The sequence below is a fragment of the Geospiza fortis genome, unplaced genomic scaffold, assembly GCF_000277835.1.
Source record: "Geospiza fortis unplaced genomic scaffold, GeoFor_1.0 scaffold40, whole genome shotgun sequence".
NCBI lineage: Eukaryota > Metazoa > Chordata > Aves > Passeriformes > Thraupidae > Geospiza > Geospiza fortis.
The window spans coordinates 9,861,933-9,881,387 of NW_005054297.1; the positions used below are offsets into that span (position 1 = coordinate 9,861,933).

Genomic DNA, 19,455 nt, shown 5'->3' on the forward strand with positions numbered 1-19,455 from the left:
CTTCATGCCATGGGCAGCCAATTTCTCCAGGAGAATATTGTGAGAGACAGTGTCAAAGGCTTTACTAAAATAAAGTTAGACAAATTCCACAGCCTTTGCCTCACCAACTAAGTGGGTCACTTCTGATAGTTCCGTTTTGGAAGGTTTCTCCTTCTACTCCTTCTTGTAGATAGTTGTCAGATTAAATATCTTCCAGCAACTGGGATCTCTCTGTTTAGTCAGGACTAGTACCCCAGACTTCTCTTCTCCACAGACTTGGTATTTGCAGCAAATTTTCTCCAAGTATATTTACACCAAGGAAACAGCCAGGGAGTCTAGAACACTGCAAATGAGGTGCAGCTTAGCTTTCTGTGTGTTTGAAGCATGGAGCATGCTGAAGGGAAAAGGATGAACCAGTTCCCAGTGCTCCTGTCTGGCAGTGAGAACATACAAGAGAGATACAGGAATTTGTGTGGGTGGATGGAAAGCACAGAGAGATATTAGCTCCACTTCCATCCACATCTAGGCACTGACTCTAAACTGCATACAAGGAGAGATTTAGGCTGTTCAGAGGATGCTGGAAGAATGGAGAAATGCCCAGTGTGCATGCTGGGAAGGTCATTGTCCTCTGTGGGTGGTGGGACAGAAGAGTCGGTGGGACAGAAGAGTCAGTGGGACAGTTCATCTCCCCTCCCTGCAGGAGCCTGCAGGGATGCTGGCTGCAGTGCCCTGCTCCCCTCCTGCCCTGAAAACCCTCTTCCCAGCTTGGAGGGGAGCACAGCCTCGCCAGAGTGGGATGTTGCAATGAAGTAACAGTCTCTGTTTTTAAAGAATGCTTTATTCACTACATCCTAGAAATGTACCATAAATGGAGCAAGAACTAAATAAACTCAGAGGCTTCTGACAATACAGAGAAGAGAGATACAATAAAATATCTACAATATCAGCTCTTTTGAGAATAAGGCACACTAGCTTTGTTTTTTAATATATATATTTTTTTTTCTTAGAATAGTTTGTTCTTAACCTAAAGATGTTCACATTTCAAGTTATTAGACTTACCTCAGTAGTAGTGTACATGAAATGGTTTAGAAGTAAATGTCAAGACAGGCATGGGCAGGAGGCTCAGCATGACCTGGCTGCCTGCGTGCCTGGGTCCTGCCTCCATCCCTGGGTACTGCCTGCTGCTACCCTGGCATGGGCAGCACCCACTGTTGGCTGGGGACACCTCACAGTTTTCCCTCATTGGCTCCTTTCTCTTCCTGCCATCTCTGTGAGCAGCAGGTCCCTTGTCCTGTTGGCAGGGAGAGGATTAGTGGGAAGGGAGCCATCACCCTTCCTCTCTCCTCTGGGGTCAGCCATGGCGTGGGGCTGGAAGGGCCGGCAGAGAGACCACTGGAGTGCCTTGTCCTGGCCCCAGGGCTGCTTGTGCATGGCCCAAGGACCCACGCTGGCGTTTAGTGTTGAGCCATGTAAGACCTTAGACTGGAGGAGGCAGTGCTGGACTCTGGCCAGGCGCTTGGCCCTTGGGCTTTGCCCAGATCTCCTCCTCTCTCACCCTGTACAAGGGCAGGACCTTGGGGCTGAGGTCTGGCTGTGCTTTCAGATGTGCAGGTACAGACAATAAAAGTTTCCTGGGAAGGGGCGTGGAGGGGCAGAGTCCAACCTAATGGGTAACCTCACAGTGCTTTTGCTAATGGGTTGGCAGAGTCAAGGGGAGCTCAGATTGTCTGAGCAAGAGCACCTAAAATACAACTGCTCAATTTTGAGGCAAGCAAAAGCAGTGTATTAAAAAGGTCACTTAACTGAGCTCAATGTGGTCTCAGAGTGGTTCAGTTGTCAAAATATGGCCAATGTGAAACTCCTTTGGTATGTACTTACACCTCAAAAAGTACAGGAACATTGTTTACTGACTCCCTGCTTCTCACCTTCTGTCACCAGACTTGTGTTTGTAGAGCTGATGCACTTCACACAAAGGGCAAGATATTTTTTACCATTTTACTCTATTTTACATTCACTGTACTACTAAATAAAAGCCTTTAAACAGGCCACAAAACACTGCAAGAATATATTTACTTCTTAATAAAACAAACTTTTTTATAACATTGCAATGAAAGGTTTTTGTTTTGTGGCAAACCACATACCATGTAAATTTGCAACATAAAATGACTTTAAAAATGTATATTAAAAGATATTTACAAGCTCTATGTCTTAAAATCATTGGGTCTAATCACTCCCACCCCTGATGTGCATGTACAACTCCAGTTGTGGAGAAGGGGAATTAAGAGTGGAAGGGAAGCTGGGAGGGAGGCTAGCCCTGTTTCACTAATTCCAGTATCACTACCACCCCTAGTACCTTTGAAATTTCTCATGGAGCATGATGGAGCAATGAGCAAGTAATGCTGCACATCCTCTTGGCGGGAGCGTGGCTACTCTTGCTAACAGCAACACAAAGTGTTCTCAGTCACCACAACGTATACTTCAAAGAATAAAATGAAGAGCATTGAGAAAAAGCCTTGGCTTTATACTGGATGAAGATCTAAGTCAAGACACCTCGCGCGAAACGTCAGCTACTTGTTTCTGTACATGCTGCAACTACAAGTAGCTTCAATAAATAGAAAATCCAGTTGCTAAGGAAAACCTGGAGCCTTTCTTTAGCTAAAAACAAGCCTGCAAATCACACTGTGAAGAGGTATGTGTGAGGAGGCTTTTTTTCTTTTCTCTTTCTTCCAAACAGGCAATATTAGTTACTTGTGATTTCAAATAAGAATGAGCAGATTGTATTAATGCCAGCAAAAAATGCAGAGGTCTTGCACATTTTTCAAATTGCACTTTCCAGTATAATTTTTAAATAAGATACTTGTTGTTTTCTTCTTAAAAAACAAAACAAAACAAAACAAAAAAACTAAGGTATGTATTCTTTAAATATTGAATATACTCTTCAAAATATATTGTTAAAACTTTCCCTAGCTGCTCAGGTGTGCTTTTTAATATATAGCTGATATATTATTAAAGGCACTACAAAATAGACATCTCTGGAGTGCAGAAATTACTAAAAAATAACCTTCATACCACAAATATATTGAAAATATAACTGCTAAAAAAAAAAGACCCTATGCAACCCTACTGCAGTGCATATAAATGCATGTCAGTGGTGGGCTGGATGCACTGAGGTCCTTTGGAAATGTATGAATACAGGCGTGTTAAATTTTTAAAAATAGCCTAAAAAAGTTAGTGAAAACTTCAAGCATAGAAAATATTCCAAACACGTTTTTCTATGACATTCTTCACTTTCTGCATTGTTTTACCAAGCCCAAATGTTTACTCTTCCGCAGACAGTTCTTTCTTCATAAATAGTAAAGTGTTCCTTCAGTGTGTGTTTCTCCAGCACCCTCCTCGGCCGACAGTTTCAGTAGGTCTGGTAGACGTCGTGGATGGGCACCTGGATGGTGGCGGCCGGGAATGCCGGCGGGATGTAGCTGGCGTATCCCCCGTAGGCGGCAGCGGCTGCGGCAGCGTTCTTCTGTAGCGTGGCTATTGTCGCTGTGGCCGCCGCAGGCGCCGCGAAGGGCACGTAACCTGTCCCGTAAATGCCGGCGGCAGGGATCCGCTGCACGCTGGGAGTCATGGTGTACACCGGTGTGATGGGGCGGCCCTGGAGGGAAAGGGTTCAGACCTCACAAAATGTGCTTTGTTGTGACATCCCGCTTCCATGCCCTGAATGGCAAACCCCCAGAAGGGAAGGGGTTAATGGAGAGGGTAGGTAGTGCGTGCCCTGTTGATTGAGAGTTATGCTGCCATGGGAGGCTGCTCCCCTGTCATGGTTTGGGTCCCCCACAGCAGGGAAAGCAACAGCCCAATGTGCAGATGTCTGACGGGTCAGATGGACTTCAGGGCTCTTGGGCACTGTGACATCCTCAAGAGCCTGTCCTGAATGGAACAGGGCAAGAGACCAGGCTTTCCCCCACCCTGGGTATGCATAGCAGGATGCATGGGATGCAGGATTTCTGTGCTGAGCTCACCTGGAAGGGAGGAGGTGTTGAGACAGCTGGTATTACAGCTGCGGCTGCGGCTGCTGCGGCAGCTGCTGCGCTAGCTGGGTCCTGCTGGACAGCTATGGGGTTGATGATGTGCTCAACAGTGTGGATTTTGCCATCTTCCATCATCTTGGCTGGTGGAGCTGCCTGAAACATGGAGTACTGGGCACCAATGGCAGGGATGGCCACTAGGAGAGACCAGACAGATACATCAGGAGAGAGTTTCCAGGACCTCTTGTCACAGACTCTCCCTCCCAGCTGTACCAGCTCTCCAGCAGTGATCCTGTGCTGCTCTTATCAGGGGAGGTAGCCTTTTGTGCAGGCAGGGGACCTGGGGCACCTCTTCCCTCCCATGCATGAGAGCACCATAGCTGATGCACAGTGACAGGCTCAGTGCTGCTTGGTCCAGCATCTTCCCCCATGCTCCTGCCACAAGTATCCTAGGGCCAGAGTCCTCCTGTGACTCAGATTTACACAACCCCTTCTGACCACTGCTGTCTTTCCCTCTGGCTGAGAGTGTGGCCTGAACAAAAGGGGTAATAGTGTGTAATGTCCCAGTGAGTCCCTGCTCCAGCTGTTGACATCAGGCAATATGTAGCTGCCATAGGAAGAGCTCCTCCAGGAGAGAAAGTTGTGGTTTCTACTGCAGAAGTTACAGGCAGCAATGAGTCTGCTTTACATGCCATCCTTTAGCCAACCCTGTGAAAATATCAGCTCTTTTACCAGCATTTCCCAGTACTAGCTTGGCTAAATATGTTTTATCCCATCTGTCTGCTACAGGATCAATCTACTTAATGACATTAAAAAAAACCCAACCAAACAAACTTCTCTTTAGGGAATTCTCCCTCATGCCAAAATTGGACAACATGATGTAATTAGAGCCATGGTCTTTCAGACAAAGGGAGAACACTCTGGTCACAATAATAGTGTTCAGGATAGTGAGTTTGTACATGGTCCAAAATAGAGCTTCATGTCTTGCTTAGGGAAGAAACATTCTTTGCAGAACATTTCCAGTAATCACAATAATTGCACATGGCCTGGCAAGGTGCACTTGTAGCCCAGAAAAACCAGCTGTATTCTGGGCTGTATCCAAAGTGGTGTGGCCAGTAGGTTGAGGGAGGTGATTCTGCCCCTCTATGCTGCTCAGGTGAGACTCCACCTGGAGTGCTGTGTCCAGTTCTGGGGCCCCCAATATAAGAAGGATGTGAACCTGTTGGGGCAGGTTCAGAGGGCGTTAAATGGGATGGAGCACCTCTGCTGTTAAGTCAGTCTGAGAGAGTTGAAGTTGTTCTGCCTGGAGAAAAGATGCCTCCGGGATAAAGATCTCTGCTGGAGCTTTTCAGTACTTAAAGGGGGCCTATAAGAAAGACTTTATGGTAAGGCCTGTAGTGATAGGACAAGGGGTAACAGGGTTAAACTGAAAAAGGGTTGGGAATAAGAAAGGGATGCTCTATAATGAAGGTGATGAGACGCTGGACTGGCTGTCCAGAGAAGTTTTGTGTGGCTCATTATTGGAAGTGTTCAAGTTCAGGTAGGATGGGCCTTTGAGCAACCTGATCTAGTTTAAGACATCTCTGCCCATGACAGGGGCATTGGATTAGATGAACTTTAAAGTCCCTTCCAATGGAAACCATTCTATGATGCTATGATTTCCATCATTGCCTCATATTGCACACTTCAGCATTCAGCTTGTGAGCTTTTTAGCAGTAAGGTTATCCACAAGGAAAACAAAGAAATCCATAAATAATGGATGATGGACTAAGAAGTGGCATTGGCACTTATGGGAGGTGCAGTCACTAAGCCAGAAATGAAGCCCATTATGTACACAGGTTTATTTCTGTGCAATGGAAGTTTGCAATGTTGAAGTGTGCAGTTATGCCTGGTGGAAGGAGGTGACAGAAAGCAGTACTCTTGCTCTGATCCCGGAGACTGCAACAAGGAAGCTGATCAGATATCTTTCAGGCAGAGATGTATCCTCCACCCATGGACTACCACTGTTTCCTCAAGCAGAAACCCCCAACACATGAGGTTTTCCAGTTCTCCTTTTACACCCAGTCCACCTGGTCAGGTCAAACCAGTTTTATCTCTGTTTTAAATATCCTGGATAATTTCTCACCAAGGCAAAGAGCTCACATGCTCCATTCTGCAATAACTTCTGGCAGAAAACCAGTAGCAGGCATCTGGGGTATTGGGGTGACCTCCCAGGAGTATTCCAACTATTTGCAAAGAAATGAGCTTTAAGGTTGGTCCAAACAGTAGGCAGGAAACTTTGCAGTCAGTACATTTTTACTGCTCTGTTCTGTTAATGTGCTTTCAAAGTCATACCCCCTTAACAACAGAGGTAACTCTTGTGTGTGGTACCTCTTATTAGATCAGCTGATGTGACTGGGGAAAACAGACTGGGTGCTTCTGCGCTCAGAGGCCGTGCTGGAACCATACCATAGGGGAAGGTCTGATAAAAAAACCCTGAATCTCAACATGCTTCAAGTGTAGAAACATTTTGGCTTGAGATTCAAGCTTTTGTTTGGCAGTCAAATGACGTATAGACACCACTAACAAGCATGCATTTCCAAGCTCACTTTTCAAGCATCCTTTAGTAATACCTGGAATTCCCAAAGTATCTTTGTAAACACATATTGCGCTAATATTTTCTGGTGGTGAGTGGGTAGTTTTCTCAGGAAGTCTGATCTTTCTCCAGCTCTAATCTTAACAGCCTTCCTTTGTCTCTAGACTTCTGATATTGTCTCATCCAGCTGTTATGAGGAAATCTTCACAGACTTCATTAGATGCAAGCTGTAATTTTCACTGACATAAATGAAACATGTTTCGGGAAACCACAGTAGCTCTATTATTAAGCAGTCTTGTCATTTACCGTTTACTTGGAAAGAAAAATGGAGAGAAGACATCAGGACTTCAGGATGGGGTCCCTATCCCCTTCAAGAACCTTCTTCCTCAGGCTATGTTTTCAAATAAAAATCTTTCCAAACAGGATCTTGAGGAATTGCAGAGCTTCAGCTTTCCTCTTGTTCACTTGGGAATGGCAAGGGCTGGGCACTCAGCTGACAAAGCAGCAGAAGGGGGCAGTCCCTGCCCCAGCCCTTGGACTGGCCCTGCAGAGCCCAGCACAGATGAGAGCACACCTGTAGGCACTGCACAGCTGCAAAGATAGACCTGAGGGTTCCCTGCCTTGCTCCTTCCCCATGCCACTGATGGAGATGGAGGAGCCTGCCTCACCCAGGGACTTTCCTGCAATGGGAAAGCCCCAGATCCTTTTCTCAGCCTCATACCACTGGAGCAAGATGGATTAAACAACGCAGGGCTCCAGCCTGGCTGGAAGTCTAGGATAGGAATCTCCGAGGGTGAAATTAGCACTGAAGACATTAAAAGAGACGAAGATTGATCTAAGTCACCATGTTCTGGTTTCCAGGACCAGAAGGAGAGGAAAATCTGCTTCCTCCTAAACAAATGCAAAAGGGGAGAGGAGGAGTGGGAGTTGCTTTAGTCCTTTTTACTTTGGCCTGAAGAACTCCCAAATATTTGTGTCCCCTATCCTGCTGTGTGCCTCTTGTGTGAAGAAAGTCTGGCCAGGGCCAGGAGGCACTCAGCACAAGGGAGCACTGAGCCCCAGCCCTGGGGCCACCCCCATTGCTGCAGTTGCAGTTGTGGACTGGCCCTGGAGGGATCCTCACATGCTTGAGACAGGGCTTGGAGCGGGGGCCTGCCCACCACCCCTGCTTTCCTCCCCTCCTTACACATACTAACCTGCTCCAGGCTTAATGGCCACTGGATTGACTGCAGGTAACTCCAAGTTGGGAACCAGTTCAAATCCTTTCTCTTGCTGTTTTCCTTTGCCTTCATGGTACCTGCTGTAGATTCCACGGCCAGCGGAGTATCCCCCCAGGTAGGAGCCCCTGGGACCCGGAGCTCTGTTGCCAGCTGCACCTCGCCCTCTGCCTCGTATGCTGCCTGCTTATGATAACAACACAGAAGATTGTGAGTAATGGAGAGTTACAGCCCCACGGGGAGCACGAGTGACCCCAGGCTGAAATCTGGAGGCTTGCACTTAGAAATGTGGCTGCTTAGGTCAGCATGGTTGAGTCTTAGTGACCCTGCTTAGGAAAACAGAAGTGCCTAAGAAGCATCCAGTAAACCTATGCTTGTTTAGCTTTTGATGTTTGTGAGCATATATTAACTGCTCATTTATGTTGATGGAACTCTTGTGGCAAGTGTTACAAGGTTCAATGCAGTCAGTAGAGAGTGAGGGAATCCTCTGGCTGATTTCTGTGCATTAGGAACAGCTTCTGCTTTCAGCTGTCCTCCAGAGGAGACCCAACTGGCTGCAATGGGACTCTGCCAAGATGGCACAGTGTCACACCTGCCCTTTAATCAACTTTGTCCCATGACTGCATATATTTTCACTTACATTGTTTAATTGTTCTCTCTGCTATTTTATTAGGTGTATATAACCCATTTCCAATAATATTGCCTTTATTCATCTTAGTGACTCCACATCTGTTATGACAGTACTTTGAACACTGAAGTATTGATGTACTTTATGATGATCTAATTGAATATTTAGACTGTTACTCAACTCTGTCATAGTTAATTGCAAGTACAAACCTGGAAATTGAGAAGAAGCTGAAATTCTTGAATGACTACGGTTAAAAATACTTTTCAGTTTATGTGGGTGCTTTAAGAATATATTTTTGCTAAATTGCTTCTTCTATGGAAATACACATCAAATGTCAGGAAACTTTAATTCCTGTAAGTACAGGATAGTTGTAATTATAATACCAGTTATAGCTGTTAGGGTTTTTTATGAATAAGAGATTTTTGGTTAATTTTAATGACTGTAACCAATAACTAATTAAGGTATACATAATAAAAGAATTCTTTTTCACTCATGTGATTCCTTCTGCTTGTAGTTCTCAAATGACTTTATGAAGGACAGCATTGCTGTCATTTTAATGTGGAAGGTAAATGACACCTAGAGAGCTCCTAACTAAGGCTTCCCCTACCCTCCTTCCCTTTGGATAGGTCATCATACCCACGCCTCCAGAGCACTCTGTCATAGGATCCAGCTCTTTGAAAGGAGATATCAGATGATGGAATCCTTAGACTTGCTCAGACTTAGTACATCACTCATAAAACCCAGATCCATCTGTTCCCCATTTCATGCTTGGTTTTTACTTATTCTTAATCCTGTATTTGATACCTCTCTCATACTATCTTGCACATTTGCAATTATTTATAGATAAATACACTTTGTGTAGTCATAAACTAAAGACCCAACAGAAATATGCCAAAAAGGCCTATACAAGAGCATTAAGAAAAAATTGCGTGGCACTAGCTGTCCTTTGGCTGAGGCAGACCTCTGGCATCAGCCTAAGATCAAACCTGCCCATCACATCCCCTAATTGTGCTTACTAACCTTTCACAAAGTAATCTCTGTTGGGCCCGATCAAGGCATTGTATGGATATCCATAGTATGCTAGTGTGTATGGATCACAAGAGTAAACATAGTTAGGTTGCTGCGTTACTTCGGAGGTTGCTGCAGCCCCTCCTTTTGCTGCTTTCTGGTAGCGAGTGTATTGCTCCTTGTCTACCGGCTTGGCCAAGGTAACCTCCAGGCACGAGCCCTCTAGTTCAACACCATTAAGGTTGTTCATGGCATGAATGGCATCTTCCCTGGTTGTAAAGTGCACAAAGGCGTAATCACGGATTTTTTTCACTCTCTCTACACAGCCAGGGTTAAACTGACCGAACACCTTTTTAATGGTGTCCTCTGTGGTCTCAATCATTAAATTCCTCACGTATAAGATTTTAACAGTCTCCATGACATCTTCATCCACATCTATCTCTGGCTCTGCCCAGTCAACAGCAATTTGATGTCCCCACAGCTGGATCCTTCCTGGCATGAGTTTTCTCCTGGCCATGGCTGCTGCTCGATGGCTCTCATACTCCACAAAGGCAAAGCCTCTGTTCTTCATCTTGTCTGCAGCGCTGGCATACACGATGACATCCAGCACGCCTTCTGTCACCTTGGCAATCTCTTCCAGGATCTCCTCTCTCTTCTTCATCTTGGGAATGCCTCCGATGAAGAGCCGGCAGTTATCCACGCTGCAGCAGACACCCAGCAGCCTGCCGGGGCGGATTTCGTAGTTGTTCAGCTCCCTGACGGCGCGCTTCGCCTCGTGCTTCTGGGTGTACATCACGAAGGCATAGCCACGGTTCTTCCCATCGAAGTCCATCATCAGGCGCATCTCGTAGATGCGGCCCACAGACTCGAAGACGGGGACGAGCTCATCCTCGTAGACGTCGCGGGGGATTTTGCCCACGAAGACTTCGCAGCCCCGCGGAGGGTGCAGGCCCTCCCAGCCGGGAGGAGGCCCTCCGTACTTGCGCTGCCCGTTCTCCTGGATCATGCTGTATCCAGTGCGTGCCATGAGGGCCAGCAGAGCTGCCTCGTTGGGTGCACCAGCAACACCTTCGGGCACTTTTGTGGCGGCCACATTAGTGGAATCATTGCTCATCCTTGCAGTGGAATCCTCGGCGGTCATGGTGTCAAACTCATTCACAGCGTGATAAAACCTGGGCAAATGAAGAAGGAGGACACTTGTTAAAAGCTATTATCTACCATGAGAATTTCACCTCTGTCTTTCATTTTCCTGCAGTTGTTCTGCAAGTTTGTTTTTCAAACTGGGACTAAGGCTACAGAAAAACAGAGGAACAAGCCACACCAGCCTGAAGAGTGATACTGCTGGGACAGTGCATCCTGGACATAGGCAAAGCTCCTCTTCGAAGGAATGGTTGAGGATCACCTGCTCACACATCCCAGGTATCAAGAGCTGCTGCCACAGGACACCAAAGGCACATGAATGGATGCCATCAAGTACCTCAAAATCTCAAGACCTCTTTGAAATGGTAGGAAGGAGATTCCACAGAATTGGAAGAGAGAAGATACTGACAGGAAGCCAGAAGTACCCACCTACAGAGCCTTCTCCTCCCTCTCAGTCACTCATCAGTTAATCCATTTACTCCTGAACAGCACAAGCACCAGGTGCCATATTCCATGGTGAAAGGCGGCAAATGCATGAGAAGCACCAGACAGTTTCCATTTGATAACAACCCCTTGCTCCTCTAGACCTCTGCAGTAACTATTATTTCCGTCAAGTAGGAAATAATAAATACACTTTAGCAGTGGGGGTGAGGGACAATTCTTGTTCTTTTTGTGCAAAGAGTGATCTGACAAGCTTTTGAGTTGCCTACTGCTTGTGTTTCAATGTCTGATGTGTTTGTCTCTTCCATTATTACAGCAGGACTCGACAAAATCTGAAGAGAATCACTCCTTTATGAGAGGCTGTGCTTTAAACCAAGCACAGCGCTGCAAGCCTGCAAGAGGAAGGCAAATCTCAGAAACCTTATTCTGCATTTGAGCACAGGCAGAGAGCAGGAAATGTAGACATACAGGAAATGACCATGCTAACAACCAAAACTGCAAGACAGTGATCTTGCTTTCTGAGCACAATTAAATAAGACACCTTGGACTCTGAGAGTACTTAGTTCATTGACTTTTAAAGCTGCAGTGCTCCACCAGACAATTTAATACAAGTGATTGTATATGACATGGACCATTACATTTTAGTGTTATTTGCACATTAGGTGCTATAGTATTTATGTGAGTAAATTGTATCTTCCACAAGGACCTTGGCTGTAAGGAATCACAGAGCTGTGGACCACACATCCCTGTATGGCTTGTTTGCTTACCACTCCGTCATACAAATAAGTGTGCAATATTTCTCATAAGAATTTCTCTGGCTCTTGCTTCCAGATAGGATTAGATAAACTAAACAGTCTTTCAAGACCTCTGCTTATGCCTTGTAGTGATATTTAAGTCACTTAATCACAACACAAGTCTGTCTTTTGAATAGAACTTGCAGGCTAAGCTCACAATTAGTCACTTTCACCTAAAATTATTGGCCTTTGGTCTTTTGACAGTTCTCTAGAGCTTCAGCCTTTTTCACCTTTACTACATACAGGGATGAAGATCATCCCTCCTTCTTCTCCCCATGTCTGTCCTGCCAAAGCCTGCTTCTTCACACATTCTCACTAGCAAGTCACATGGAGTTGGGTGGGTTTTTTTCAATTCTGACCTCAAATCCTCTATGGAAGCACCACTTGCTCTGGTTATGTCCCATGCAGCAGGCATGACTTGTGTTTATTCCTCTGAATGCCACAACCTTGCATTCAGCCCTATCCCAACTAACTTTGAGTAGATCCCACCTATTGAATGTTACACAATTGGCTCCTCCCCATTGTGTTTTACAACTCCATCAGTCTTTCCTTCACTGATTTATTTGTCCTGACTTGCATTCATCACCAGTCTGTTGATGGAACTGTCAAAATACACTGATCGTTGTAGGACACTGCAAGCCACTCTAAGAAATGTTCCCAATATATGGGTTTGACAGGGTTATTTTTTATTTTAAATAAAAAAGGACAAAGCTTCAGAGAGATTTATTTATTCTATACAGTTTTCTTATTCAGTGAGACCCAGGTTTCTCTCTGTCCCATAATTGCATTGGTGACCACCAAGAAAGATCTTTCGTTAGTGCAGCAAGCCCGAGTTCACAAAAGTATCGGTACAAATTTTAGTCACCAAAGTCTGATTTGTATGGTTCACAAAATCTATTTAAATCCTAGTAATCAAAGCACCTCAGTTTTTTTCAGTAAAACTCCTGAGCTGTCCAGAATTGTGCTGGTCTATACCCAGAGGTGTCTCTGCACAAGCCAGGGCAAACACTGTTGAGCCTGGTTCATCTCCTAAATGCATTTGGGATTGGGAAACTAGACCTCTGAGCTTTGATCTGTGGTAGGACCTGATCCTGCACGTGGTTTTGGGCCGTGAGTGTTGCATGCTGATGCTTCTGAGCCATTTTAATTTAAAAATATGGAGAGTAGAGGAGATAAAGAAAGTAGAGGGCAGTAAAAGTGATGCTGATGCTCAGGCAATACTTTACTGAACACAATTCCTTTGAAGCCAGATCTGTCATGGATAGCTTCTTGAACTGTTGATACACATTTCTCTCAGATTCAAGCATTATCCTTTAACAGTTATTTAACAGACACCCTTTAACAGACATTTTAATTTTATTCCTGGGAATTATTTGAAATAATTAAGAAACTTAAGACAGAGTAAAACAGCTTCATTTTTCACTTGACAATTTGCTCCTAGAAGTGTAACTTCACCTTTCTTGGAATAAAAGCAAAGCTGGTTGTACAAACACTTTAGTGGGAAATAATTATTACCTTTACATGAGCCACCTGTTGGCAAGTCAAGTACTTATCACCCCAAGTTTGGCTAAGTTTAAAAATTAGCAATTCCATTCAAACCACCTGTTTTAGGTCAACTTACAAAATAGGTCTCTATATCTCTGTTATCTGCAGGGCTCCGTGTCTGGGGCTATAGTCTGGAAAGCTACAGATGACTACTGGGTTTGTGGGGGGAGATGAAACAATCTCCCCTGAGGCCCAGAAACCAGTTGGTAATTCAATGGCCATGCAGGTGATTGCATGTTCTCCAGCCCTTTGCACTGCACCAGCAAGATGATTTCTCATATTGCAAGTTGTACCTGAAGCTGCTTCTAAGTGCTGCTGGCCACCTTTGCTGCAGACACTGCCATACACCATTTGTGACAGTGCATCATTAAAAATTCCTTATGAACCTAAAATGCATTTATCACCATGTAATTTATTTTGAATCAAGATTCATGATCAAATGTGGTTTGGGTTTTTTTCCTATGCAGCTACATAGACCTGGGTTTCATAAATAAGTACTACCTAAGAAAGTTAGAGAGCCCACAGAGCCCTAATTTTTATGACTAAATACACACTTAACAACTTGTTCATTGCCATGTTATACAATCAACACCTTGACTAAGTTCATACAATCAACACCTTGATAAATGTCACCAGAACATTTATCATCAGTGATCATCTGTAGCTTGATGAGAAAATGCACAGGCTGTCTGGTCTGAGAGCTCTTCTCTCCTGCTGTTACTGCCTTTCAAAATGGGCTACCAACACAATTTAACCCTTTTCAGACTGAAATGCAATCCCTCTCAAGAAAACAGTTTTTGAAAATACCAGTTTCCAAAGTGTTCAAACCTGCTTGTGCATTTTGTAAGTCAACAGTAAACTGGTCATGAAAACCTGCTACCCTGTCTTGTGGGTCTACACAAGGCATGGGTTGGTAATATGGGTCTAGCGGCCTTAATAAAGCCAAACTGATTTCCACCATCCAATAAGTGAGATTAAGTGTAGAAAAGGCAAAAATTTAATCTCCAATAAAATGCAGTGTCTTGTGAAATATAAGTGCTTGGTTTCTAGACTCTGAGGAGGAAGGCACACCTGATCTTGATAACATAGATTCAAAAAATGAGAGACACACAAATACATTTTTAACAAGAAAGGTTCTGTTTTGGATACAGCAAAGTTTTAAATTACTCACTATCTGGACTGAGACAAGTCCTTGGCTTCTTTTTAGAAAAAGGTAAATCCAGCTTGATTGTTCACACCAGGTTAGATGGATGCTAACATCTGCCAGCCTACCAGAAGTGAGGCTTACCAGCGCCTCAGGAGTGAGGCGTGAGTGAACCCCTCAGTCCTCTGTTGCAAGGACTCTTCCTAGCACAGGCGAACTCACAGACACACATGTTTCACTGAAACCATTCAAATTTCACTTCACCTTGTTTATGAAACTCCTCTGCTGTCAGTAGGAAGGGTGTAAATAGTTGTTGCCCTAAACATGAATTACCTTCTCTTTAAAGGCACTTTTATCCCACATCCCAGAATATTAAATGGCAACCTTACTGTGTTGGCAGTGACTGGCCTAAAGCATACTGTGAGCAGGCTGGTTAACTGAGGCAGGTATTTTATTAAGTAGAAATACCACACCTTCATCAACAACAATGCAGGGCCAAATGGTGATGTCCCTTGTCCCAGGGCAAAGGCAGCTTGGGGCCCCATCAAGAAAGCAATGCCCAAAGTCCACAAAGGAACTTATCCCTGGGTTAGTCCAGCACTGGGCAGTACCCCGAGAAGTTAGGCAGACACATTCTCCTCTGTTGAGCCTAGTGTGGTCAAACAGGCTTTTACAAACACAGGGGCACAGCCAGTGTCCTTGTGGCAGTAACTGTGTGTCCACTTCACTCACGTGCTCCTATAAAATGAGGTTGTTTATGTCTGGACTTAATTCATCCCTCCAGTTTTGTGTTACATGGATTTAGTGGCATCATCTGTGGGTGACACAACTGCTGGCAGCCACAAAGCCTGGGGACAGGTGCCAGCATCACCACAGGCAACAGGAGACACCAGGGAGATGTGCTGTCTCTGTGATAACTGTCCAGGGGAGGGATGGGGACACCTGTGCCCCACCTGCAGACCCTGTGCTGCACAAACTCCCACGGAGCTGACAGGGCGTGTCCTCATGGACTCTGCACAGCTACTGCTTCCTTCAAGAAACTGCCACCGTTTTGCATTTTAAACCACAGAGGGAAAGACAGTTGCTGAAATTTCAAATACACCCAGTTGGCACAGGAAAATAACAGCTACTGATTTAAATGTGACCTTCCTAGTATTTTACTTGAAATAATAAGGGAAAATGTTGATCCTGATGATGATGATAGACAGCAGCTCTAAAAGCATAGCTGTCATTAAAGTTATTTATTTTCAAATCCTGACTCTATTCTCATGATAACTTGATATTCATAAAATGCATACAAAAAGAACAGTTTACTAAGAACAACTGTGTAATTTTATCACAATCATCAGACACCCCAGAAATGCTCCTGATGAAAGCCCAGTTTGCCTGTTTAGAGATCTATTGGCTGAACAGAAAAATTCAATGGCCTCATCAATTCTAGATAAGGTAGTGCATTGCTTCAAGTGTCCTGTGCAAGTTACCTCCCTGCTTAAAGATGATTTCAGTGTCATTATACATCACTTTGCTCTTTCTTGACAAGACTGTCACTCTTTTCTTCCTCATTAATTTCATAAATGAGCTGAACAAAGCAGGTGTCTTTGAGACTGTTGCCAAAGCTGAGCCATGGCATGGCCAACTGCAGGATCTGGGGCCAGCGTGGGGATCAACAGGAACTGGATCACACCTGGTTTCCTACATTCTGCCATTAATGAAATTCCGGTGTCCAAAGCTGAAATTTGTGGTGGGTCAGTGCAAGAGAGTGTAGCATTTCAGTACAGCTTTTTGGCCAAGGCCCTTTTCTGAAGGTCTTTTAGGCAGGAAAGCAAAGGGTGGGTGGGATGGACGATGCCTTCACCCTTTTACAGAAAAGCCATACCTGAGGCCAACAGGCCGTGACAATGTCTGCAGTGTGTCAGACACATCTTTACCTGCAGCTGAACTGAGTAAAGAAGTTGCCCTAGGCTAGGTGAGAGATTTTGAAGAGGTGAATTTTCATAATCTGTATCATTGTGGCAAAACTTAGTGGAAAAAGTGGTGCACTGAGTCAGCAGACCTGAAGGGGCAGGAACAAGGGCTGGCGAGAGGTTTGATGAGTAGCTTGTGATGAACGGCTTGGAAGAAAGTAACCTCAGAGATCACTGACAATGACATGTCTGTCTGCTGTGCAATTTATCCTCCCGCCAGCACGGCTAAAGGACTGCTTATTCTCATCATCATCTGCATGCCTCAGCTAGGTCATTGAACTTGTCCCTTCAGCCAGGGTCAGGAACGTTTTGGCTCAGGTGCTGCACAAACGCAATGAGATGTGCATGGAGCAGCATTTGCTGCACCACACATTTCCCATGTGTGTTCAGACAAGAACATGCACAAGCAGAGGCTCTCTGCCTGCTAGAAGTACTATATTTAAATACAGAGAACAACAGTGCCTGAGAGGCAGGATAAAACCAGCCTACTAAATCCTGAGGCTAGCTGCTGAAATTAGGACAAAAGGAAACAGCCGCAAGTTGCACCAGGGAAGCAAAGATTTCTTCATCAAAAGGGCTGTCAAGCATTGGAACAGGCTGCTCAGGGATGTGGTTGAGTTGCCATCTCCAGAGGCATTTAAAAGACATGCAGATGTGGCACTTGGGGACCTGGTTTAGTGGTGGGCTTTGCAGTGTGCAGCTAATGGTTGGATTCAAAAATCTTAGAGGTCTTTTCCAACTTAAAGATTCTATGATTTTATGAAATTCCCACTTCTACTACGGTGACAATCAGCATTCTAATCTAGAGCCTATCATCAGAGTTCTGATTGATTGCCAGAGTTTGTATGTCATGCTTAAACTTCAGTTTTATTCTGGTCAGTTAGTTATGTTCACTTTGTAGGGGCAAGTTAATGTTCAAGGCCTGAAAAGCAGTCTTCAGGGTGGATTTTCTGCAGGGAGGGTCAGCGCATGGTTTTCAGTTGCTTAGATTTGCCTTAAGTGGCTAAACATATTAAAAATTGTTGGTTCCATTTAAAACCCACCAAAATCTGTTGACTTTGACTTTTGATTGTATTAGGTTCAAAGAAAGAAACAGAAAATGAAGTGTGATATTTCTGACAGTACTCACATGTAGCATGACTCCCCTGACATCAGTTACGAGACTCTAATGGCTGCAAGAGGGATATATTTAGGATAGGGATGAGCACTACAGAAAATCCTGCTTTAAAGGTCTTGCAGGGACAGGTTATATTCTCCAGACACCAACCAAAAGCAAGGTATTTGGCTTTAAAAATTGTAACAGAATTACTAGAAATCTGTTCTTTTACTTCTTGCTCCTTTTTAGGAGGAAAACACTTGAAATTATTCTGTAAATTAATATCCTGGAATTTCCCAGGTTAAAACTTGAATGCTAATCAGATAATTCAACAAGGAATTTGTACAGTCAACAATTGGCTACAGCTTCAAACTAGGATTTGAAGGTTAAACTTCTTATTTTCACCCTCATCATTAGAAAAATAACAATTATGGATCTAATTCCCCTAACCTTATTATATCAGCTCCCTTGGTGTATTAATCTGGCCTCACAGAAATTTTATGTACAATTTTAAAAATGGAGCTAAAATTATGATTCCCATACAAAATAAAGGCACCTTGTGTTGTGCGAATGTCCTGCCAATCCTGTTACCAACCCTCTCTGCATCTTTCTATGGTGTATTTAATCTTGTGTGTGATCCACTTGCATTTTATGTAAGCACTATCCATGCCTAGCAGTGAACATTCCCAGGACGAAGGTCCCTCAATGACCTGACCTCCTGCTTAAAAACTGCAAAAATTATATTCAATGAGATATGAATAATAAGTTTGGGTAAGCAAAACCTAGTCCCCCCTCTTATTTTATAATGCACTTTTCTGCAAGTCATTCAGAACTTTGTCCAACAGCTTGTGTAATCCCTGTGTTATCCTGTTTGCCCCAGCTCCATCTTTAACCCACTCCAGCTGACACTAATTCATAACTCTCCCCTATTTTGATAGGACTTGTTACTGGCTGAGGCTGAAGTTATTACCCTGCAATGTATTGAAGCCACACATGGAGGAAGGCCGAGAAGATGAGACATGGTTTGTGTAATCATATTATTAGTGGTCTAAATCAGGAAACAGCACAACCATCCCCTTCTCCCCAAATTCCCATATTTCAATCCAGTCAACAAAGTCCATCATTACCATGATCAGACAGGAAAATAAGTGATATATAAATTTCAGCGTACTCTTTCCTATTCTGGATGAGCTGTACTTGATGGGAAACTTTTCCAGTGTTTCTTTACCAAAACTGAAATTAAACACAGTTCTATGAAGAAATTCTGGTACAGGTAAGTGTGTCCTCCTCATTAACTATCTGCTTTAGAAAGCATTCTGCTTGGAAAGGGAGAAAGTTTCATTCAGGATGGACTAGAAGCTTGCAAGCTTTTGCCATAAGAAGGACAAGAGAAGCAATGTTCTGCAATTGGAAAACAAAACCACAACTAGACTCATCTGTTAATGATTACATGGGAAAGATAACACATTCACTTATTTCACTTCTTGTCCTTCTGAAGAAAAATCTTATATATGAACACATTGATTTAATTTAATAATTGAAAATGTCTGTCAAAGTCTTTGCTGAACTCTGTGGTGCAGGAATTTATAACACAGTATCTATCTGTCTGTCTACATAAATATTACAGTAATATGTTCCACTCTGCGGTGCTACAAATAGTATCTTTAAAAGTTCATCACTTACAGCTTTTCTGATCAATATTTTCCCTCTAACTCTCCTGGAGATTTCAGAGTGAAACATAACACATTCTGCCTGTTCATATAAAGTCTACTTGCTTATCAAACTTATTACAATAAAAACAGCTTCAGAATTTTGAGTTTACCCTGATCCCATGCACTACTTTCATTGCAACATTCTAAGCTCTGTGTATACCACGTGAACACTGCAACAACAGGGGGC

At 44.0% G+C, this 19,455-nt stretch overlaps 1 protein-coding gene across 4 annotated transcripts in view; it reads right to left on the reverse strand.

Annotated features, from left to right (window-relative positions):
• Window positions 1-817: 817 nt before the first annotated feature.
• Window positions 818-19,455, reverse strand: part of RBM47 (RNA binding motif protein 47) — a 77,018-nt gene continuing 58,380 nt past the window's right edge. For 3 of the 4 annotated variants that reach the window (XM_031055154.1, XM_031066850.1, XM_005415468.2), the window contains 4 exons: window positions 9,445-10,604; window positions 7,776-7,982; window positions 3,999-4,201; window positions 818-3,631 (listed from right to left, as the gene is read on the reverse strand). In XM_031055154.1, coding sequence (XP_030911014.1) covers window positions 3,386-3,631; window positions 3,999-4,201; window positions 7,776-7,982; window positions 9,445-10,573 — 1,785 coding nt within the window. In that variant the 5' untranslated portion in view covers window positions 10,574-10,604 and the 3' untranslated portion in view covers window positions 818-3,385. The remainder of the gene's footprint in view (window positions 3,632-3,998; window positions 4,202-7,775; window positions 7,983-9,444; window positions 10,605-19,455) is intronic. The other variant, XM_031066854.1, reaches the window with a different exon arrangement.